General features: G+C 38.3%; 2 protein-coding genes across 4 annotated transcripts; one reads left to right on the top strand and one right to left on the bottom strand.

Annotated features, from left to right (window-relative positions):
- Positions 1 to 606: 606 nt before the first annotated feature.
- Positions 607 to 7,417, bottom strand: ankrd40 (ankyrin repeat domain 40). Of its 2 annotated transcripts, none has more exons than XM_055035229.1 (5): positions 6,840 to 7,417; positions 4,932 to 5,080; positions 4,115 to 4,768; positions 3,640 to 3,821; positions 607 to 2,866 (listed from the first exon to the last, which is right to left on the bottom strand). In XM_055035229.1, exons 1-5 carry the CDS (start codon positions 6,971 to 6,973, stop codon positions 2,723 to 2,725), a joined length of 1,263 nt encoding a protein of 420 aa, XP_054891204.1. In that variant the 5' UTR covers positions 6,974 to 7,417; the 3' UTR covers positions 607 to 2,722. The 2 variants fall into 2 exon arrangements, with proteins under 2 accessions (XP_054891204.1, XP_054891205.1); XM_055035230.1 differs by lacking the exon at positions 6,840 to 7,417 and adding an exon at positions 6,478 to 6,720.
- A 1,441-nt stretch (positions 7,418 to 8,858) lies between these two features.
- Positions 8,859 to 15,788, top strand: luc7l3 (LUC7-like 3 pre-mRNA splicing factor). 2 transcript variants are annotated; one of them, XM_055035232.1, is made up of 11 exons: positions 8,859 to 9,103; positions 10,379 to 10,445; positions 10,529 to 10,568; positions 10,653 to 10,797; positions 10,916 to 10,990; positions 11,583 to 11,687; positions 11,871 to 12,032; positions 12,134 to 12,477; positions 12,832 to 13,064; positions 13,469 to 13,677; positions 15,115 to 15,788. In XM_055035232.1, exons 1-10 carry the CDS (start codon positions 9,005 to 9,007, stop codon positions 13,642 to 13,644), a joined length of 1,446 nt encoding a protein of 481 aa, XP_054891207.1. In that variant the 5' UTR covers positions 8,859 to 9,004; the 3' UTR covers positions 13,645 to 13,677; positions 15,115 to 15,788. The 2 variants fall into 2 exon arrangements, with proteins under 2 accessions (XP_054891207.1, XP_054891206.1); XM_055035231.1 differs by having other exon boundaries at positions 13,469 to 15,788.
- The last annotated feature ends 8,114 nt before the right edge of the window (positions 15,789 to 23,902 follow it).

Genomic DNA, 23,902 nt, shown 5'->3' on the forward strand with positions numbered 1-23,902 from the left:
AACCATCTGACACAAAGCATCACCCTGCTATAAAACAAAAGGGCCTACAATATTAATAAACTGCCTGGGCTGAATCTCATAAATGCTTCAATTCTACAATTTCAGTTGAAATCAACAATCAACTGGTTGAAATTTGAACACAATGGTTGTGCTAACAGGAACAATGGCACAAAACATTAATAGAAATGTAAATTTGTTGCTTTCTTTTAAGCTGGTGTGATTAAATTTGACTGTGTAGATTTAAAAAAATACACAATATAAATGGTATTTTTGTATCAAAATATTCTAAATCTTTATATATTTAAATCTTTAGCTATTAATTGAAATTTCGCATTTGTTTGAAAAACTGATGCAGATCATAATCATTATCTATATAGTTGAAACATTGTTAAAAATACTCTGAGCTTGTTGTCACTTTGAACAAAGCGACGTTGAAAAATCCCAGCAGTGCTGTTGACGTTAGGTTGTTGGGAATTACTCAAAAATGATCAATCTTCTGTCTGGATGAAAAGGAAAACAAGAAGCATTGCATGTTATCACAGGCTGCTCTAACTAGACAAAAACATAAGATACGGTCCAATTAAAATAAAGGATGAGGAAAACAGATTGTTTCATTTACCATGCTTTATCAAAGAACAGTTAAAGGTTTCCAGAACAAAATCACAATTTTAAGAGTGCCTATTTAATAGATTATTTGTACATGTATACAGGTCCTACTGCATATAAAAATATCAGACTCTGGATGCATAGGTTAATTCCAACTGTATTCTGTTTTTTGAAATAATGTGCAACCAACAAGCACAACATAGGCATCCCATTTTCACAAAATCGAATTTTCTTTAAAAAAAAAAAAAAAGCAAACTTCATTTAGCATAAATTGTTTCAGTTCACAATGTCTGCTTCGTTATTTCAAGCTCCAGCTTGTCACGTGGCATTACTTCTCTTAACGTCGTCCCTCTCTTCTTACTGAAACGTGTTCCTCTTCCTTCACATTGCACTTCCAACAAAAGCATTTTGGGTCTTTCGTTGATGAACTCCTGCACAACTGCAGATTTTTTTGACACAAAAACAAACAAACAAAAAACAGGCCTAGCTGGTAAAAAAATGAAATATACACAAACACTACCTAAAACCCAAATTAAAACAGAGTTAGAGGCTCAAGTATATTCAGAAAATTAAACTCTCACCACAAGGTAAGATGCTGATTGTAAGACATGTTTAGTGTTCATTCACTGAACTTTAAACAGGAGCCCCAGTAACATGTTAACATAGGCAGCGTCAACAAATCCGCTATCTAACACAAGTGTGTCTTTAGAGTAAATATGTACTTTCTCAGTGTTCAAGATATTCTTCAAGTCAAATTCGAAGTGAACTTTTTAAATTGTCAAGCTAGAAAAAGTGTGAAAGGCAAGTGTTAGTTCTAAAATAATGATTCAAAAACAGGACCAGAGTGGCTTTGAACAGCAAAACTGTAGCCTTATGATAGATATTGATTATGCGTAGTCCTCAACACCAAGAAAGAATATTATGGCCAAGTTCCAAAAGAAAACAGAAATCGGTGTTTTCCTTTAGCACTTGTGAGAAAACAAAAATGAAAACAAAGCTACATTCTCCTCTCAAGCAGTGATAGGTTTGTTAGTGACATTATCGCCTTTGCTGGCTAGTCTGGTTTAATTATTTATATTTTTTGGTCTCAATTCTAAATTGACACTAAACAAATTGACAGCAATGACAGATATTTAACACAGGGCAGGATTTAAACATTTTAAGTTGAAACCTCGTACACATTTGCTTTGCCACCAGAATGCAAGATGTGGCTCTGCTCTGAAAACTGAAGTATGATTTAAAACAGGGCTGGCTGCTGAACTTAAAGAAGTAGAAGCAATGTAGTGTTATGTTTAAAAAAAAACAAAAAAAAACTAACAAAAAAAACATAGCTCCTGTGTTATTCCTTCAGCACAGTGGAATTATTTCAAAAACAGTAAATAAGTTTTCTTTAAATCGTCTCTGAGAGGATACAGATGAGAATATATGTTTCTTTGAGGTCAATAAATGGACAACTCCTAATTAAGTGAGATAAACTTTGCTTTCATTTGGCTAATAAAAGATATTTTCTGTGAGAAGACACTATGGTTTATGCAAAGAGCATGTGTGCACAACCAAGACTATCGGATATGACTCTGTAGCTCATTCTGTCAGAAACCAAAGTTGCTGTGTGATCCACTGTGCTGCAGCTTATCCGGCATGGAGGTTTGATGAAGATCGTATGTTAATCCTTCCTGATGTCCTCTTGGCCAGTTTTCCACAATAAAAACTTGTCCTTATAAGGCGATCGCAGAATCCAGCCTGTTAGGAAGACAAGCCAACGTCCCCCTCTGTTGACCCACTTACTCCTTGGCACAAAGTGCAGTGGGAGGGCATGATAAAGAGGAAAAAAAGAGGGTCAAATATGTTGCACATATTCCAGGATACCATGCATCAGCTTTCACTTGGAACTGATTCGGATACACTAAAGCAGCAACAGCAGCAGCAGGCCCAGAAGTGGACAGGAGGAGGACAATAGCTACAGTTGTACAAACAAATCCCAGCTGAAATATTGGCCGAACATCAAAGCTGAACAAAGCTGGAACAAAGGAGATGGGCAGGGTGACTATCTGAGGTTGCTCGAGGGAAGCTACAGAAGCCCGTCGTCGTGAAGGAGACCTCTGGCTCTGGGTTTGCTTCAGTAAGTGAGACGAGAGGCCTTCATGTTGTAGCAGGGCCTGTCTGTCAGGCTCCCCGTACCAGAGAACAGGGACAGGCCTTCTGCTTTCTCCAGCACAACCTCCAGCTCCTGGAAGTCCTGCAGCCGTGCCACGTCCTTGTCCTGAACAGGAAGGACAAATCGGTTGAAATAAAAAAAATTCCTGACTTATTAAAATACCAGTTCATTAATGACCATATTGTTCTGACAAAGGGTGGTTGAAGTTTCTCAGTTATGAGCTGCCAATCTTCACAAAAACTTAAATTAGGACAATTTAAGCTGATTGGTTTTTACAGGAGAGTAAAAAAGTTTTGAAATTAAGGCTGAGTCACTGCGGTAATATTACTAACATTTAATAGACATTCAGGATGCTTGCCAGGTGGTATAATTTTAGATGCAACTGGTTAATTTTTTTTGTAGTCCTATTAAAAACCTTTAGCTATCCAATTACAATCCAGAAATTAATCAACAAATTAGCTTAACACCATACCAATGCCAAGACAAGTACCAAGGGCTAAACTTATATTAGAAATATGTTTGTTGCTATAGATGGATTCTTTCCTCCAAATGACCAAACATGAAATGCTGGAATGCTATTAATGCATTTTAGCTAATAAAATGTGTATTTTCTTATTTAAAATTGGAACTGAAATATTTGTAACTTTGAATGTATTTATAATATTGTACAAAAAAGTCTGAAATGATTAAATGAGAAATCAGCAGAATTTTTTTTTTATCCAATAAATCAATAGAATAATCAATTGCTAAATTAATTGTTGGTTGCAGCTCTAATTTCCACACACTTTGATTTGCAGACAGCATTTTTTTTTCACAATATAAGTATAGTGATACATCAAAATATAATCCGCAGCACAACACATCTCTGTCAGCTGTACCTTTCTTAACATGGTGTTTGGCAGCTTGCGGATCTTCTCCACATGTTCAGTACTGATGTCCAACTCGCGGCAGCAGACTCTCAGGAGGGAACGATAGGTGAGCTCCTGACGATCCAGTTCTATTTCAATGAAGTCGTTCTCCCGTGCATTTGGGTTCTGGATTCGAACCTTCAGAACCAACTCTGAAAGAAAAGAGCGAGAGATATCTCCTCATTACGCACACAATATGGCTTAATTAACAGACACAATAGGATATCAGGAGAATTGCGTCACCAGATTATCATAGTCATGTACTAACAAAGCAACCTTGTTGGACCAGATAAACTTCTCTGCATATTTGTCTCTATTGTGGGGGTCAAAGGTCACAGTGAGTGATGTTACAAACACTAAGAGTCTTTTCTGCTTCAACAAGTGGAATCTTAAGTATTTTGTTGATGTAAAAACTACACAACAAACAAGTAGTAGTTTAACCCACCTTGTACGTTAACAGGAAAGGTGCTGGTGAAAAAGAAAGGCTGAAATGCTGGCATGGGCCCATTGGCCTGGTTGTAGCTCAGCTGCTGTGGAATAGACTGTTGCCGGTTCATGGTGGGGTTCGCGCTGGCTACTGGAGCCTGAACCTGTGTGCCCCCGGCCCCGCCGCCGGTCAAGCTTGGGCGCGGAGAGGCCAGTGGAGGTGAACTCACAGTACCGTTGTGGGCCACCATGTGAGGGTAGTCGGCATGGTTGACCAAGTGAGGCTCCACTGAGAGGTCAATAGGCACAGTGTGGCTCACAACAGAGTGACTGTGGGACGAGGCCAGGCTGGGCAACACGCCATTTTGCTCAGGCACAGGAATGAACTCAGCAGCTGGAGGTTGGCTGTGATTGACGACAGGGTTTGGTGAAGGGGCGGGCACGTCACACACCATGCTCTGGGGTTTCTGGAGCTCATCGGTGGAGGACAGCGACGCTGAATCACTCTGTGTGTCTTCAGTGTAATCTCTGGAGCCGTTCTGTGTGAGGGGCTGGGTTTGGAGGATCTCTGACTTATTGTCCATCTTGGAATAGATGAAGGGTGGGTTGGACAGGTAATTTGGGATGATTGGTAACTCAGACTCCTTCACCTCAGTCACTTCCTCCACCTCAACTATGAAAGTGCACAAACAATCATTATTTATTAAAGGGGTTGACATAATGACAAAGATGATACTTTAATAGACAGATTTAGACAAATAATGGCATGGGTTTTAACAGAACATAGCAAAATTGGAACATTATAAGAACAAGAAGAACATAAAATGAGATATAACCTCCCAAGAGTCTCTTGATCTCTGGTTTAGATGTAAGCTGAGAGGCAAGCTCCTCTTTAGCCGTGAGGATTTCTTTGTCCGCTCCACAACCAAGTAAGTAGGACACGATGTGCTTATGGTTCCTCTTGCAAGCCCAGTGCAGGCATGTCCTGGTGGAAGAAATCGAAAAGAAAACAGCTTTTTCCATCCATTCATGCTCTGCAGGTTCTTAGTTAAATTGTCTAAGAAATGTATGTCTACATTTATTTAAAAACAAACATGCTGCTTTTATAACATAAAACCTGAAAATCTAATATATCCAGATGGTGCAGTGTTGACGAGTTATCTCTTAACTAAAACTAAAAGTATCATATTTAATAAAAAATAATAAGCAGCTCACATTGCAATGTAACCATTCTTTCCAAGCTATAAAGAATCAATTAGCTCAAGTTTCATTTGGAGGTACTTTAACATGATTCTATACAAAAATCGAAGATACATATTGTTATTTTTCTTTCAAGTAAAATCTACTAATCCTTTGGGGTTATTGGTCAGTATTATGTAGTTTACCAGAAGTGTTTGAGAACTCTATAGTTTGATACTTATATTGTACACTTTTTTTTGGTAAACTTTTTGTTTTGCAGAATAAGTTTTTTCATTTAAAATGTGGAACTTTAAGTTCCTCACATTTTTGTTGTCTATATAACATTTTTATCATCATGGGGAAGACTGCTGCCACAAAGGTTCACTCCTAAAGAAACTGGTTGGCAGTAGTGTGTAGAAAAAGTGCACAAACAGGAATATTTAAGGGTTTAGGGAAGATTTACAAGACTTGCTCTGCTGCAGGGGTTTCAAGAACACCACACACAGACGTATCCATGATACGAGCTGGTAACACACACACACACACACACACACACACACACACACACACACACACACACACACACACCACACACACACACACACGTCTTATCAGGATGAAAGAGCTGCAATTTATTGTAGCTATTAAATTTGACTCAACTCTGATTAAGGTACAGTGTGAATTATGCAAACGTTAAAAGTCACCACAATACCCACTGTTAAATAGATATAAATCTGAGAACATCGTCCTACATGTTTCAAAAATGTCGTCCCCGAGACACTTCCACATGAGCCAGCTTGGCAGACATAATTAAGAAGTTACTGTGAACACTGCTTATGTAATTGTCTGATTATATGAGAAGTGGACTTCTCATATAATCAGAAGTTACCTTCTGATTACTAACTTCTCATATAATCAGTAATCTATAACAACAGCGATTAAAAGAAAAACAACTGCTAGCAATAGGATTCTGTCTAATAAGTATTTGAAATGAATTTGAACATTTCCATGTTAATTGCTGAAATAAAACTTTTAATCTAATTTATTGAAATGCACCTGTTATTACATTTGATCTAGCTCTGATCAGAGCCTTTATGGAATAGTCCTCAAGAACCAGCTTAACACGCAGCTCTCCTTTAACTCAATCTCAACATAACAAAGTTCTACACAGGCCTGCTAAAGAGACAAGTGGGTTGAACATACATGACACCAGCCCTGAAGGACTCACTCCCTCATGGGGATTTTTCCTCCCTCTTGAACATGTTATCCTTTTGGATCCGTTGTGATGTTATTGTCGTTTCACAGCAACAACGCGCCAATTTAACCACTGGCCTGCAGAGTGATAAAGGGCATTTCGACAGTCTCGGAGCTCTACGGCTCGGATAAGCAAAAGGGGTAAAGCTGACTGGTTAACAGGCTTAGTGTCGCCTAATAGGATAACACTGACCATTTTTATCCCTACAACGACGCACTTGGCTCAGTGACTCCTACGAGGGTTTCAATTGGTGAAGCTGAACGCAACAAAAGTCCGTCACAAACTGCGGTAGTTGACTAGAAACACTTACCACCCGTTGATCTCGTTCTGTGAATTAACATTCACCCCGCTCTCCACCAGCGACCGCACTTCGTCGATATCCCCGATGGCAGACGCTTCTCTCAGTCGCTCCTGTAATTCTTTATCCAACGAAGTCGTGGACATTTTGGCACAAGCAGCTAGCGGAGTGAGACCATAGGGGGGCAAAAGTGTCTCGGCCAATAATATGGTCTAACACTAGTAATGTCCACACAGGTCCCGCTGAGAGACTGGTCAGCTAACCGGCTAAGCTTACCTACTAGTGGCTAGCTTGACAGGGGATGCTAGCTTGTGACAACAAATAGCTTCGGCTAACGTAACTTCGTTTTGAAGAGTTCTTCAAATTCTCAGTCTGGAGTTAAACACTCAAATATGCTGTTCGTTCATGTCATACTACCATTGACTATACCCTGGCCGGGTCATTCAGACAGTAGTGACGGTGTCCTGTCAGTCTCAAACACCACCGCCTGTTCGTCGAGTCGGAGGGGTTAGGATGTGACAACATTAAGCACCCAGGTACTTCGTTCCACTTTCTCACGTTTTAGCTCAAAATACTGATGCTACATTACTCTTTGTTGCTATTTTTACACAACTTCGTCTGCTTAACAAATAAATCCGATCTTTAAAAAACAGAACGAGTTAAGTTAGTCTATTAAAACTACACGTATATAGTTGTATTTTTAATGCTTCATATAAATAAAAAGCTGTAAATTTATGTTAAATAAATGCCAACAGGATTCACACTAATAAAACGTATGTAAATAAACCTTACGAGGTATTGTAATGTTTATTACAATCTAATATCGGCAAATGACTATCGCATTTCCAAAATGTGACCACTAGAGGGAAATAAATATCCACATGCCAGCGCAGCTGCTATCCTAGATCTGATGTAACATAATCTGTTTTTTGTTTTGTTCTTTGATATTTAGACACATTAAGAGACGATAACTCCTGCCCACATCCGTCAGGATCTAGAATAACTCTTTGAACAGCTTCGCATAAGTTACAACAACATTTAAGTTTCCTACGGGATCAATACAGTGTGATTGACAGTCCACCAGTTAAAAATGTAGGCTATGTATTGTGATGATAAAACTCAGTAGAGGCAATATAAAATGGAAAAGAAATGCTAAGCTTTTTGAAGGTGCACTAAAGAGGTTGATCAAGTGAATACCAGTAAACTTTTCTGGTCAAACTAACCAATGAAGGTCATAATGTTAACATAGAATAGACAAAGAAGCATATAATTTATTTATGTACTTATTTTCGCCTTATTTTAGGTTGAAAATGACCCAAAGTCATGCCACAGCAATTAATTCAGGTCTAAATTTTGACAAGGTTTAGGTCTAAACTTTGACAAGGTAATTTTTAAAAATTTTAAACAAACAAACTATACATTCTTTAAATTCTACATGAGTCATCGAATTGAAATGTTTGCAGATTCCAAAGCCCTGGAACATTTTAGAGTCTGATATGCCATTGAATTTTTTCTCATCTTCTTCCGCAGTTTTGTTTGTCAATATGATGCTGCTTTTTGATATATTTTAGCCTATTTTATGTTTTCAGAAAGGCTTTAATGATCTCCTGATTAATTCTACAGATCAGACAGTAATCAAGTTCAATCAGTTCCATTCACCCTGTAAACATCTGGCCTCATTTGGTTCATTATTGACGTTGAACCAAACAAATATAGTAAGCTGTGTTTTCTAACTGGACTTGAAGTTTCAAAATTACATTTTGTGTGTCGTCTTGTCATAGTTTTATATGCTCTGAAACATTAAACTGTAATTATAAAAAGCAATAATAATAATAATAATAATAATAATAATAATAATAATAATAATAATAATAATAATAATAATAATAACTATTATTATTATTATAGAATAATCTGTAAAATGCAAAAACAATTTCATAGTATAGTTTGAGACATTTGCTCACAAAAGTAGAACCGAGGAGGGACTTTACTGAACTCTGCATCAGTTTTTGCATCCGGTTCAGACTGACCTTTTCGTAGACGAGCCGTGAGCGGGCGTTGTTGCTGCTACAGCGTCTGCCATTTTGGTTAGAACTACTTAGCGTTGTGCTTGGCATAAATAGGCTCCGCGGGATACACAGCGGTACTCCTGGAGAAGGCACCGCAATTCCATCAAAATGCTGTCTGCAGCCCAGTTACTCGATGAGTTAATGGGCAGAGACAGAAACCTGGCCCCTGATGAGAAGCGCTCCAACGTGCGATGGGATGACGAAAGCGTAAGTTAGCATGTAGCCAACCTTAGCTTTGAAAATGTGATGAGCTTACATTTCTTCAGGCAATGCGAGATGTCTAACACCACGCCTCATATGGTTTGGGACTCGACTGGCTTCTTCATCTGGGATTTTCGCTTTAGGTTTAATTTAAAACGTCTTTCTAATTAAGTCCTAGGGGGCACTGCGGTATAGGTACGCATGTTAGCGGTATTAACCTGAAATTGCTAACGGTTAAGCTAGGCTAGGCCGTTGGATCACAATGACGGATGGCAACGCTCTCGTTAGAACAAGGTTTTTAAAGCCTCAAGATACCCGAGAGATACTTTGAAATACGTCATAATCAAGTTTTCTCAGATTAGACACTTTTTTTTCCTATATATGTGCCTTTCGAATAAGTAACTTAAAGTCTGACGTCTTGGAAGAAATTTCTAAGTGTTAAGATCACGTGTGGGTTTAAAATGAGACCTGCCGCTAAAGTTTGTTGGCAGTTTGTTTCCCTCGTTTTACACTGAAACCAGTGAGAAGTTATTATCCAAGTCTCAGAAAATGCTCGACATGTTGCTCTAAAACCTCAAGCAAAAAAATTAAGTTTTCACATGTTAAAAAGGACTGACTTGTTATCGTGTTTTATTCAAAGAATCACATTAGTTACTGAGATTGTAATGCCAGGAAATAAAAACCTATATTAAAAAAAAAAAAATTCTAATTTGTTTTTGCAATTTCACATTTCTAAATTATAGACTTAGTTTATTTGAAATTGATAAATCTACTCTTCAGGGAAATTTGGCACATTAGCATTGCATCACTTTTTAATAAAAAAAAATTAATGACAAATTATTTTATACCTTTCGTATTTTAAAGAAGCCAAATAAAGTTGGATTTTTAAGGCGGTGGCACAGGTTTTGGCATCATCAGCATAATCAAGCAATTGGAGCAAAAAAAGGAAGACGCAGACTAGTTCCTTTTATGACTTGGAGAATCTGCTGATTCTTATTTTCTTTCATCAGGTTGGAGAAAAATATTGCAATTTGATGCAAAAATACTGTCATTTGACTTGATTTGAAGTAAAGACAACTTTATTTTTGTTTGTGTATTGAATTGTGCAAGTCAAAAGTGTGCACTTCTCCTTCGGTGTGCTTGTACTAATTATGCTTAAAAGATGTCTGAAATAGTTTTTTGACTAGAATATTTGAAAACCTTGATTTTCAGAGTTTTGCAATTCTTCATAAATAGTTCTTGGAATATAAACTTAAGAAAAGTTTCTATTTTTCTCTAAAGGTTTGTCGATACTATCTGTGTGGCTTCTGCCCAGCGGAGCTATTCACAAATACACGTTCTGACTTGGGTGAGGACCTAAAGAAATTAATAATTTAATAGTATTAAATTAATACAGTTATAGTGTAATGAGGCATTTCTATTTTGTTCCAGGTCCCTGTGAGAAAATCCATGATGAAAATCTAAGGAAACTGTAAGTTCTGCTTAAGACTTTTAGTCTTATATTTTTTTTCCCCATTTGAATGTTTTGACCTGATAAACATCTTTCTTGCCACAGGTACGAGAAAAGCTCTCGGTTTATGAAAGAAGGCTACGAGCGAGAATTTCTGCGGTATCTGCAGTCTCTCCTGGCGGAAGTGGAGCGGCGGATTCGTAGAGGACATGCTCGGCTTGCACTCTCCCAAGCTCAGCAAAATGCAGGGGTTTGTAGTTTTTTTATTGATTTTTTTCACACAAATATGCAGTTTTACCTATTGTGGAAAAACCCACAGGAAAATAAATGTACTGTTTGTGTAAGATATTGCGGTTTTATTCCCACAGGGCCCAGGTCCAACTGGAAAGAATGAAGAGAAAGTTAAAGTTCTAACAGAGAAGATAGAAGACCTGGTTTTACAGGTTTGTGACTAATTTGTTGATATAATTTACATTTGTTTGAGATGCATTGATCTGAAAATTGTGGAAGAAAAATTTTCACAATGTTTTTAGATATTTGTTTTGGAACAATTATATAAACACACACAAGATTAGGCAGTTCTATGTGTTAAAGTGGCTGTCGATGCAGCTAATGTCGTCTAAGAGAATTTTGGTTTTTAGTTTAACTCCTACGATTTCCAAAATATTTTGGTTCCAGATCCAACTGAAGTTAAAACCTCAAAAAGAAGAGGGCAAATTTGCCATAACAGTTTTGGCTGCTGAACGTCTCCTTCTCTCTTAGCCTGAATGGCCAGCCTGAATGTCAGAGAACCTAGAGTTTCATTTAATATAGATCCTGATATTTTTGTGACTGTTTTTGTATTTCATTTTCAAATCCTTCACTGATATCAGCAATAGACAAGTTTTAACACTGCAGTAACTACAGCTACACATTTGGAATCACCATTGCATTGGAAAAAATATGTGATAAAGGAAGTCATACAATCTAAAACTGAATTATAATAGATTTCCCGTTTTCTCTGCTAATAAACCGCAACATGGTTCTCTTCCTTAGATTGAGGAACTGGGGTCGGAAGGCCGCGTGGAGGAGGCTCAGGGAATGATGAAGCTGGTAGAGCAGCTGAAGGAGGAGAGGGAGATGCTGAGCTCCACCCCCTCGGTGAGTCAACTAACACCGGCTAATCGGCCTACTGATGCTGCTCAAGATAGTAGGTGTTGCTTGTGTAACACTGTTTTCATACAAGAGTTTATCCTTCAATGTGCTGAAATACATCTATCCAAAGTGAATTACGTTTTTATTAATTAAAAGGGGGAAACTAATATTTTGCTCTTTTTCTTTAAGACTATTGAGAGCTTTGCTGCTCAGGAGAAACAGATGGAGGTGTGTGAGGTGTGTGGGGCCTTCCTCATCGTGGGTGATGCACAGTCCCGGGTCGATGACCACTTAATGGGCAAACAACACATGGGCTACGCAAAGATAAAGTCTACTGTAGAGGAGCTTAAGGTAACGTTATGAAATGCCTCAGCTGAGCATTGGACATTAAGACAAGTAATTTGGATGCTTTTAGTTTTGACTTTTATTTAATTGGGAATTTGTGTCCTCAGGAAAAACTCCGACGTCGCTCTGAAGACCCTCAAGGCGAGAGCCCTGCTGTCAAACGGGACAGAGAAGAGCGAGAGCGCGAGAGGGAGGAGCGGGAGAAGAAGCGCAAAGAGGAGGAAGAGAAGGAGAAGGAGCGGGAAAAGGAGAAGGAACGGGAGAAAGAGAGAGAACGGGAGAAAGAGAGGGAGCGAGACAGAGAACGGGAGCGAGAGCGGGACCGCGAGAGACGGGCCAGGCGAAGTGACTCCAACAGCCGCCACTCCAGCAGAACGTCGGAGAAGAGGCGGAGCAGATCCCGCGACCGCCGGAGGTCTAGAAGCCGAGACAGGGAACGGAAGCGCAGCAGGTATGGTTGATTATTATGCTTTTGGTTCTTCTTCTTCTTCTTTTTCTTCTTCCTCTTCTTCTTCTCCTTCTCCTTCTTCTCCTTTGTAGCTACAATCAGCTATGAAATGGGATTAAAATTTTCAGTTGGATGAATTATTTCACTCTTGTAAAAAGATAATTTGCATCATGAAAAGGATTTTAGAACAATACTTTTGACGGGCATGAGGAATCACTTAATGTTTGGCGTCTCAAAGCAAGAACATAACAGGAAGACTTGCTTACATGACGTGCTTCTATATGTCTTGCTTCAAATTGAGTGTGTGTACATAGAGAAAATATATTTTTCTTCAACTCGTTCTCCTTCTTTCTTCAGGAGTCGTGACAGAGAGAGGAGGCGCAGTCGTGAGCGAGCTGACAGAAAACGTCGCTCCCGTAGTCGCGACAGGAGGAGGTCGCGTAGCCCGGAGCGCAAGTCTCACCGCCATCGCAGCCGGAGCCGCAGCAAGGACAGAGACAGAGAAAGAGACCGAGATAAAGACAAGGATAGAGACAGAAACAGAGACAAAGGAAAGGACAAAGACAAAGAGCGGTCATCAAAAGAAAAAGGTGGGAGCCTGTTTTTCTCATCTTAAGCATTGCCATTTTTGTCATGTTACATTATTGAACCTCAGGGTTTTGTGTTGGGATTTAAAATGAGTGCAATAAAAGCAGTTGAAAATGAAACAAATGTCTTGCTTTTATCAATTCAAATCAGAATGTAACTTTTTGGCCATCATGCAATAATTTCCTCCACTCTAATGGCACCACTGTCCCAGAAATCATTGCATGTATGGAAGAGATAGAAAGCTGGTCCTACTTTTCAGGTTTACATTTGTGGAAAAAAAAAATCACATTATTTTCACTTCTACTTTTATGTTATGTTGTACTTTGTTTCGACCTGAATAACAGGCATTTTAAGTGAGTTATTTTCAGAATTGATCAACTGCTGAATATTTGTACCGTTTTGTCAGACCGTAAGGCGACAGAGGAGAAGAGCAGCTCTAAGAAAGAAAGCGACGCAGCCACCGTTAAGGCTTCGTCGGAGTCGGAACCGATGCAGACCGAGGCTGCCGCCTCCTCCTCCCCCCCTCTGCTTAACGGCCAGCAAGAGCTCCTCCAATCTGAAGGTGACACTCAGTCCAATTAAAACTGATCTGATAGGACCTCAGATCAGGCTCAGGTAAGTGCGTCCTCGTCTTCACTCCCCCTGGCTCTCAACCTTCCCTCTCACACTCTCTCCCCTTTCCTTCAGTCCTCCCGCCTCCCTTCCACCCCTCCGTATCTGCCCCTTCGGTTTCCCACGCTGTTTATGTTCAGTTCAATGCCTATGATTCTTTTTTTTTTTTTTCTTTGTCGTATGTACTATATGCAAATATCTTTATCCTGTTTTTGATTAGTGCATCGTAAGTATGCACTGAAGATGAAGGACTAGGCCCGATGAATGAGAAGAAAGTAGAAAACATTCACACAAAGCCAAGAGGGAAAGGCCAGTGTAGCCCTGAGCAAACATGCCCAGAGGTACCCCTCGTTTTGTATCAGTTTTTGATCCTTACAGATGTTTAATTTCACTCTGTGGAAGAAATGACAGATCCAGTCAAATTTCTCTAGCTGTATATACATGTTTTACCTTTTTTATTATTACTTTTCATTACATTTTTTTCTTACTCTGAAACAGGAAAACGTAGTAATTGCTGTTTGTCCATTCAGGGAGGAAATTTAAGTGGCTGTGTTTTCTACATTTTCAGATTTTACCTTTGGGAATTTGCCCATTTTCCAGCTTACTGTGCCTGATAATGCCATGCACTGTGTTTTTTTGGGGGGAGGGGGGTTACAGCACCTGGGTGGGGGGGTCTTAACAATACTAACTGGAGGTGTAGGGTTTATCGGATGAATTGCAGCTGACTTCTATACCTCACACAGCGTTGGTGTTGTGAGCGAGACCCACATGAGAAAAAGGGCAAATTAAAAATCTTGGATACTCTCTGACTGTCAAACTGTGCAGGTACTCACCCCAGGTACTCCTTTCTCTACCCACATCCATTTCTGAATGCTGTTGCCTGTCTAAGAAAAAAAAAAAGAATTAGTTATACTTCTTTTAGAACATGTATCCATCATGTGCATATTTTTAATTGTCTGATTTGCTGCTGTATTTGGTAACATGTTGGGGGAAGAAGAGTTATTTGAATGAACAATCTGAGACGACCTTCATGTCCTTTTGCCATTGGCTGAAATTGCCACAGACTTGTCCACCGTATTATTATCATTATGCTCATAATTCTCCATCATCTCAGGCATATTTCCACTTTGGCGAAAGGAATACTATATTGGTTTGTCTTTAAAATAATGCTAAGTTTTTATAGATATGAAGCAGATAAAATATACCAAAGTAGCCAAATGTATTCAAAACCTGCAGTGTTCATGCTAGAAATCTGAATTATTTGGTTTATAGTCTGTTAATGGGGCCATCATTTTCCCCCCCACAAAAAAATAAAAAATAAAAAAATACCATATTTGACCAGCAGATAAACATTTGCCTGCATAGCTGGTTGTCTTTGCTACAAGCCCATGTTGTGGGACCCTTGCTAACATTGTTTGTTGTGGCCGTTTTGCTCTGCAGGGGAAAAGCTGGAATGTCTTGTGGAGGAAAAAGCTGAAGAGCATGCCCACCTTTACCCTGAACCTGACTTCGCTGCTTACAAACAAGGTGAACCACAGATGTGTAGGGGGTTATTTGATAAATAACCATGACATGAAATATCTCAATGATGAGAGAGGGTTAATTACTTTGATCTTTTTTTTTTGTGTTTGTTTAATTGGCTGGATAAAAGGCAGTTGTGGTTCATCTCATATTCATCTGATTCACTGGTAATAGATGGCAGCCAGATATCACATGGAAAGTGTAGAAAAAGTTCTTAATGAGCTTTTTTGTTTTGTTTTGTTGAAAATCTTTACACATCCTATGTTTCTTGGAATCTAGTAGAAATTGAATAAAAACAGTGCTCGTGGTTTGTACTCATTTGTCAGGTTCAACTTCTGACCTCCTTTTTATTTAAAAAAAAAAAAAAGGAAAAAAAAGACCTCAGTTAAAAGCGTATGTACAATGTAAGATTCGTGGCAGGGAGTGTTTCTTTCCTCCTCCACTTTGAGCTCATGGCTATTGCTCTTGTCCCATAAATGTAAAATATTTTCATTTTAATTCTCATCTGAAGCTCTTCATAATTCAAGATTTGTTTAAATTTCGCCTTGCTTTTAATGTACATGTTGTCATGTTAAATTAAAAGGTAAAATCTCGTCTTTTGCTTTTTTTTCTTTGGGGGGTAGGGGGAGATTTTTTAATCTTCTTTGTAATAAATACTATATTTGATTGATATATTTTGAAATGCTTAGTAAGACAGAAAAATGTGGCGGTACTCTAAGCTGCATCCGGTACCACGACCGAAGGCAGGACAGCAGTAGCAGACCCAATTACTTCAAGGTGAAGAAGCTGATAAAGACGGATGGTTCAGTTCTGGAGGTGAAGAAGAATGGTTCAAGAAATGAAGAGCATAATGGACAGCTTTGGGCATTCTCTTTCTATAAAACGGTGTGCTTCCAGTCAGGCTTCACCTGGACCGCTGAAACACAGACTGCTACAGGAGGTCATTTTTGTCCTCTGCCATGAGGAACCTTAGATTACAGAGGCAGCAATATTTAATTTCACTTCTAGATTTATAAAGTATTTTACAATTGAAATTAACATTTGGTCAATTTCAGGTAAGCTCTACTGAATTATTTTCCAGCACATGAGACATGCCAGGCAAAATTTTTCAAGTCTACATTTTCTCAGGTTTTCAGAGGTATCTTTCGATGATCCCGGTAAAGGTTTGGTATTGAACATTGACATAAATGGAAAAAACTAAGTGCTTTTTAGAGCTATATTTCCTACGTCTCTACAGTATGAATGCTTCATTTTTTTTTGTCAAGTTGATTAGATTCTTTAGTGGTAGCATTTTTCCCCTTGGAGACCATTTTTGTATGTTTTTGGGTTTTTTTCCAGAAATTTAATCAGTCTAGGACAGACTTTCAGTGAGTGTTTAAGTTTGCTGAATCTTTCTACTTCTAATTAAAAGAATTATGAGATTTTTGGCTTCAATTTAGGGGGTTTATAGCTGCAGTGATGGATAAACACACAATTTAGCCTAAAAACGTAAGGTCAAACTGATTTTTAGCAAGACAAAAATCCTTAGGCAGCTGTAATGGTTTCATTTTGGAAAAGGTGTGCATTTATTTCCACAAATTATGATTGTTTTGATTAATTACAATTATTTCTGAAAATATTTGACTTCAGGAGTGATTAGTAAAATGGACCACAAACCAGCTGTCATGACTTGTTCAAAATTGATGGCCATAATCAAAGTTCAATCTGACATTCATTCTGTTCCAAAGCAGGTAACTGCAAAGTTTTTTGTTTTTGTCTCAAAATGGCTCATTCCAGATAATGCTGAGCATATATTTGGTTAAGCCTGACAAAGGTAAATGTGTAAAATCACTAGTAGAGATATCCATCTGTATTTCCTTTTAATTAAAATATGAAGGAAAAAAAATGTGCTACAGACTGAAAATAAAATTTCTCATTGATTTTGGAGGCTGCAGACAGTTGGTCAGACGACCCCTGGAAACCGCATTATCCTCTGTGAAACATACTCCTGCTACTGGAATGGCTCATACTCGTGTTGGGCATATTTGACATACACTAGGAGTCATGAATCGTAATAAATCAACATTCTTAAAGAGTTGATGCTCCCTTGTCCTGAAGAGATTCCTGTGAAAAAGCTTTTAAGCATCACTGACCTGCTGGTATGCCGTCAGGGTCAATCTTCAGACCATAATGGAAAATTCTCTGTTTCTGAGGCAAAAACCAGAGATGCAGAGGAATGTTGGTGTGCTCCAATTGTTCTGCCATACTTGTTTACAAATCCCTGAGGTCAGCTCTCCCCTGGTAACGCAGGCTTGAAGCTGTTCACATAAAGTGTGTAGAGAAACATTAGTTCTGACAACTAATTTAAAAAAGTATTTTACAGTTTATGCAGATGGGTATATATTTTTTTCCCACCAACCTCCCTTTTTGGTCAGAAATGTGATCTTGTTTTACTCTTGTTTCGGAATCTGCAAAGTTTCAAATGCATTATGTGGCACTGAATGACACATGTTACACATAATATAACGTGTGCTAAATTTTAATCATTGCGTTCTGAATTTTGGAGGTTTTGATGAGCTGCAATGAGCTTTGCATTTCTTATTAAGAAACAGGTGAATTTTATGCTCTTAGATTACTAAGCAGCAGGGGGCGCTATGTACCTATTTTTAATTGAGATTCTTCACTGAGCTGACAGTAGCATCAGCCTCAGAAGTGTAGAGAAGGAATGTGTTTGTGTCTGGTCTTTTATTTTGTGCATGTTCACACTGCAGCTGAGAAAAAAAAGGGGGGGAAAAAACCCCTTTGAGGATAGCAACTCCTTTCTACAGTCTCACACTCAGGCAACATTAATGTCCCGTTCTACAACACCCAGTCTGCACATGTCATTAGCAAAGCAGAATTTCCCCAGGGTGAGAGTTGCAGCTACAGGAGAGAGAGAGAGAGAGAAAAGAGGCTAGAAACAATAGGGAGATAGAAGCAGGAGAAACCAAAATGTGACAGTGCAGGAAACAGGAAAGGAGAGCATTGAAAGAGAGAGTTTAATGGGATGCTAAAAAAAAAACATGATAAGAAGAATGCCTTTGGATTATCTACTGTGGTGTAGCAGAGAAATGCACTGACTCTCAAGCAAAGTTTAAAAGACAAAAGCAGCACAGAGGTTATTCAGGAGGAAGGAATCCATCAGGATGTTTAACTCGCTGTCTGATTAATAACCAAAATTGTTTTACTTGCTCACAGCTTATGTCAGTTGCCACTCAGGTTGAGATGAGGCAGAATAATTTCTCTGTCATTTGAACTGAACTCATACATGGTGCCCTGAAAGCAGCTTGACCAACATTTGTTTTTTCTCTGTAGTCAAATCAGATGTTTAACGTCATTTGTTTCTCAGTACTCGTAATTTAATACGACCTAAGAAAGGTTTTAATCTCACAGGTGACAGATGTCAAAAGGAAACATGACAAATTTGCAGAGGAGAAAATAAGCTTGTCTGTTTCATTAAAGTTTCAAACATCTGTGCATTATGGAAGAGTGATAACTGCCTGAAGAAGCATGAAAATATATACATTTTACAAATCACCACAGGAAGGAAAATGAAAAACCTAACAGTTCTCTCAATACAAAGTCAACTACAGTTTTTTTTTATATAAGCAGAGGTGGAAGAACCTTGAATATTTTGTTAATGTTTATACTTCAGGCTTCAAATAGACAGTTACTTCACTGCTGCAGAAAGTTGTGGAACCTGCACGTCACATTACCTTTATTGTCGTCTCAGCAGGTGGCGTCACCTCAAGAAGGGAGCCAGAATCAACGAGCTGTCTGCGTTTTTTGTTTCTCTCTCTCTTACTGACCATTTTCTCCTTTGTGCTATCTCTGTTTCCTTCTTTCCCCCCCACCCCCTCTTGTTTCTTGCAGTGTTAGCAGTTCTGGCTTTTGAAGAGCTGCCCAGAGTCAGGAATGCAGTTAGTTGAAGAGTTCAGACCTCCCAGCTGAGCTTTAAAACCTGTCTGTGTGAACAGAAACTCATTCTCTGTGCTCATCCTCTGAAATCGCCACCAGAAATAGTCGGGAGGTTTGAATAGTGTAAAGTGGTGGAAGAAAGAAATGCTTCCAGAAACTTGACATTGCATTGTTGTTATTATTTTTGTGTTAGATGCGTCATCATAAATTAAATGATGCACTGGGTGTCTGCTGAGCATTTTTGATTTATGTCAAATTTCAGAAAATAAAGTTGGCAAGGGGTGGAACAAGTAATATAAAAGCTTTTAGTTTGAGGTTTTTTAATGGGAAATATCAGTATGTGTCATGTGGATGGAATCACTTTCACCACAAAAAGGGGCTATCGACCTTAAGAGCCCATAAACGGCACAGTTACAGACACATACTTTAAGACAGGAAGAAGAGGCCAAGCATTGCACAACATGCTACCTTGTGTCCATGGGGTTTGGGCACAGCTGACCTTGCCTTCCTTCTAACATAAAAGTCAATTGTCTTGCAGTGTGCAAAGAAAACTTAGAGGTAAGTCCAAGTGTGTTCCAGCTGGGACTGCAGCGATACAATGACCAACAAAATGTGATTTATGAGATATAGTGAAGAAAATATAATGCTGCCCTCTAATGGATAGCTGAGTCATCAGATAATACCCACTGAATGTGTTCAGTGGCTTCATTTTAAAGGGTTTTATTAGAATCCCATTTTTTCAGCCAATATTGCCATGAATGATCACCTTTCAGTTAATTTATTTTTATTACATTGCCAGTTTATTTCCATTACACCAATTACTTAATTTAACACAGGAATTGAAGTACGCCTGATCTCAGTAATTGCAACAGGCCTAAAGAGTCTTGTGGTTATGTGTTGGAGAAACATATTAGAGTAAATTCAAACACATAAATCTTGTTCTAAATTATACTCAGCGTAAGTAGCGGAGAAAATGTTGACCTTGCAGCCAAAGATTTTGTGTTCCCACTTTTTACCCTTCACAAAAGTTTAAATAGTTTCTGATCCAAAAAGTTAGTTTCTTTACATATTGGTAAAATTTAAAATATGACATAATAAATATTATGTCATTTTAAAATATAACACATATAAATATAACATTTTAATGTTATAACATTAAAATAGCATTATATATAAATATATAATGTACTTTGTGCTTATGTTTTTTTTCACTGGAAATATTTCTGTTACCAGAATGTTTTTTTTTTTTTTTATAACCACAACACAATTTTGTTACTCTTTTTCTCAGAGAAAAACCATCCAGTCATATTGTCATATTCAACAAATTATTATCTGCATTCCATTGAGGGTTGTTTGCCAGATTAGGATGTACAGATTGTAAATATTCTGAACATATTTGGGTTCACTTTGTTTTCCCTCCGGTTGCTTTTGCATGAATTTGTGTCTCCATCTAAATGCTGTTAAAGTTGTGCTTAATGAAATATTCAGCAAAGTAAAGAGCAACATTTAATTAATGATTCAAAGTCTGTTTGCTAATATTACTGCAAAAAGTAAAGCAGGTTGTGGAACAAGCATGCCCATAGGCTAAACTTAAAATATTATGAGACGCATCAGCTCTTAACATTCTTTTTAGATTTTAACTCATGTAAGCTTTTTTTTATGTTTGCTTTTCTGAGATTTCCGTCCCAAACACCATTAAGTATGTATCTTTTAGTAAGAGCAGAAAGAGTATCTGGTGAAAGAATTATAAAATAAATATATTCTAAGCCAATATCTTTATTTTTGTAGATATTGTGAGCAAAAAGTTGAGAAGCCAATAAAAAGTTACATTTGTGCCATGTATGCTTTTTTTTGTTGTTGTTTTAATACACTTTTGGAATATGCTGAATACATCTATTGATTTTTTTTAAATATTGCATCAACTTGCTTCCCCTGATCTGTTTCCCAACTTTGGCAAATTCAGTAACAATCAATTCAATCAGTCAACTGAATTTGCCTGCGTTGTCTTATAATTCTAGTTCAGTTGCATGAAATTGTATTGAATGAAATGCAATGAAACACACAAGATTTATTTAAACTGGGGTGGGTAAACCATTTTCAAACTTCAACTACAAACAATTTTGGCTTTATCATCTGAACCAAACCAATTAATTGAGATGAGCAAACTATGAGCAAACATTAAATGTGTATGGTGTGTGAGGATAAAGTTTAAACATTTTATGTTTCTTAATGTTGAGCTGAAAATTGTGTAATCCTTAAGGGTTTGTTTGCATACCTTCACTGCAAAGAAAACCAATAATCTAAAGTCAAGAAGCACCAACGACGTTGAGTTTGTGTTATATTTTTGTGTGTTTAAGAGATGCTTGAAGTTCTCTGTGAATCTCTTATTTAAGAATACCTTTTTACACATAATCAACCCAGAGTGTTAATCAGCCTCTAATCAGCATGTTTGTTTCACTCAGAAATTCTTCAGAATGTTCTCCTGAGAGAAATGCTGACGCTAGCAGTCTTTGCTGATCCCTCCTGTTTGTTCACAGCACAGTGAAACATGAATTATGTATCCGAATAATTAGGCCTGTCATTACGGTGTATGGTCAACTCCTCTCTGATGTACTGCAGTAATACAATAGACATTTTTATCTTCCACGTTTTTCCCCAGCTTCATTGGAGGCTCTCTCATTATGGATGAGAGGGTATTTGTTGCACCTCTCGGGACGCTGCATGGCATTACGCAGGGGAATACAATGAAACAGCATGATAACAAGATAAAAGCCTTGTGTCGGAGGGGGTGGCTGCTTAAACACAAGCAGGATGAAACATAGTCTGACGGGGTGATTTCAAAGGGGCTGCTCTAGTTGAGCTTGCGATGTTAACACTTTCCTACACCTCTGAATGTGCCGAAAATATACAATATGTTGTACATTAGAAGGGCACTCATAAGGAAGGGCAGGCTATCTGGATGAGTTTGTTTTTTGATGGAATACTTCATATAATTTCTTGCAAGCATTATTTTATACATATGTAACCTACTAGTACGCATCAGGTTTGCAAAATACAAAGAAAAAGTGCTTTGCACAAAGTTAGAGCAGATTCTGTACTGTACTGATAGTTGTAACAAAAAATACAAACTGAGCCGTTTAATAATATAAATTACAGAACAAAACATATCATATATCCAACAAAAACTTGTTGGATATTAGCGTGAGAAACACTAATCATCTGTACCTCAAACAGAATGTCATGCTCAATGAGGACGCTCATCACTCATTGAACTTTTTCATCAAAAAAGTGATGAAAAAGTTCAAGGTTTGCTTGATTCAAACTTTTTGAAGCACAAAACTTTGTGACAGCTGAGGCTTCAAGACAGGATAAGCCTGCTTTTGTTTTCACTCATTGTTCTTAGGTAGTTTGACTCTTGCTTCCAAACTTCTCATTGTTTTTTCAAACACATTATTTTGATAGCAGCTGTCAACAAAGGGCAAGATACTGACTGCTGTCAGCAACTCCCCAAAACCTAATTTTAAACATATTTTTTTCTTTCAAACTGATCCTTGCCTTTTGACACCACCTTTTGCACACACTGTGTCACTTGCATGTGTGGGTCAAAGTAAGCATATAGTATCTGTTTCCTGTGAGCTTGTAAGTCATGACAAACTGTTTGCTGTCTTTTCCACACATTTGCATATCACCTATTGATCTGTGCAGTGCTTGGAGAGGGTGGACAGCCCTGGTAGTTAGAAAAATGCCCACACTTACCGAGGAAAGGAGTGGATAATCACTGGTGTATGTCTCGACAGATGTCACAATCAAATTATCCTTCTGACAAAACAACATATTTGACAATTTTGCTGCACTGCTGTAACAACAAGAAATAATGGAGGGATGCTGGAGGGCGGCCTCTGTATTCTGAATACCTTGGCCTTTCATCGATTCAGGGTTTCAGAGGCTCCCTATTGATTTCCTGTCTTACCTGGTACAGAGATCAGTCATGTACCTGATTACTGATGCCCTGGTGCACAATAGTGAAATTATACAAACAAATTTGACAAGCCAGGATGTTATGCAAATTGTCTATCAGAGACGTAGCTTCTTAATTGCTCTCAGATTTAAGCATCTTTGGGTTTCAAACTGGTAGGACTGCGTGTATATGTGAGGTTTCATCTTTGCTCCCGCTCAGCAGCAAATGCTGTCATACGGTATTACTATGATATACAGTATTTTGGTGTCTCTGCATGTCAGTGTTTACATCTGTGCTTGTGTGTGCGTGGAGCTCTGCTTATTTTCCTCTAATCATCCTCTGTGTGTCCATGATGAGTAATGAAACCCTGGCTGTCTGGCGGATGCTGTTTAATCATGCAAATCAGTACCAGACTCGTTCCCTGCAAGGATATTACCGATGCTGGCCGCTGAGCGAGGCCGACCTCCTCCCGGCTGATTTACTCTGCCCTCTTCCTGCTACCCCTGCTAGTGACACCACAGCGGTAATGTAGAGGATGACAGAGAAAGAGAAGAAAAAAAAAAGAGAAGGCAGGTGGGGGCAGAACAAAGTTCAAGCCCTACATCCCTGTTTTGTCATGAGCAGGTTTTCTTACTCCCTCATAAGGTTCTATAGTTTTTATGCAACTGGTGTATGGCTAAATAAATAAGGGTTGTTGAGATATATTTACAAAACGTATTACTGGTGTCCATAGATGGTAGTCGTTGGGGTGCAAGTCATGCAGACATGTATTTAATTTTTTCCTATTGCATTCTAGGAGACTGAAGCCAATGT

Source organism: Poeciliopsis prolifica, unplaced genomic scaffold (assembly GCF_027474105.1).
Source record: "Poeciliopsis prolifica strain line A6 unplaced genomic scaffold, Auburn_PproV2 SCAFFOLD010, whole genome shotgun sequence".
Classification (NCBI taxonomy): domain Eukaryota; kingdom Metazoa; phylum Chordata; class Actinopteri; order Cyprinodontiformes; family Poeciliidae; genus Poeciliopsis; species Poeciliopsis prolifica.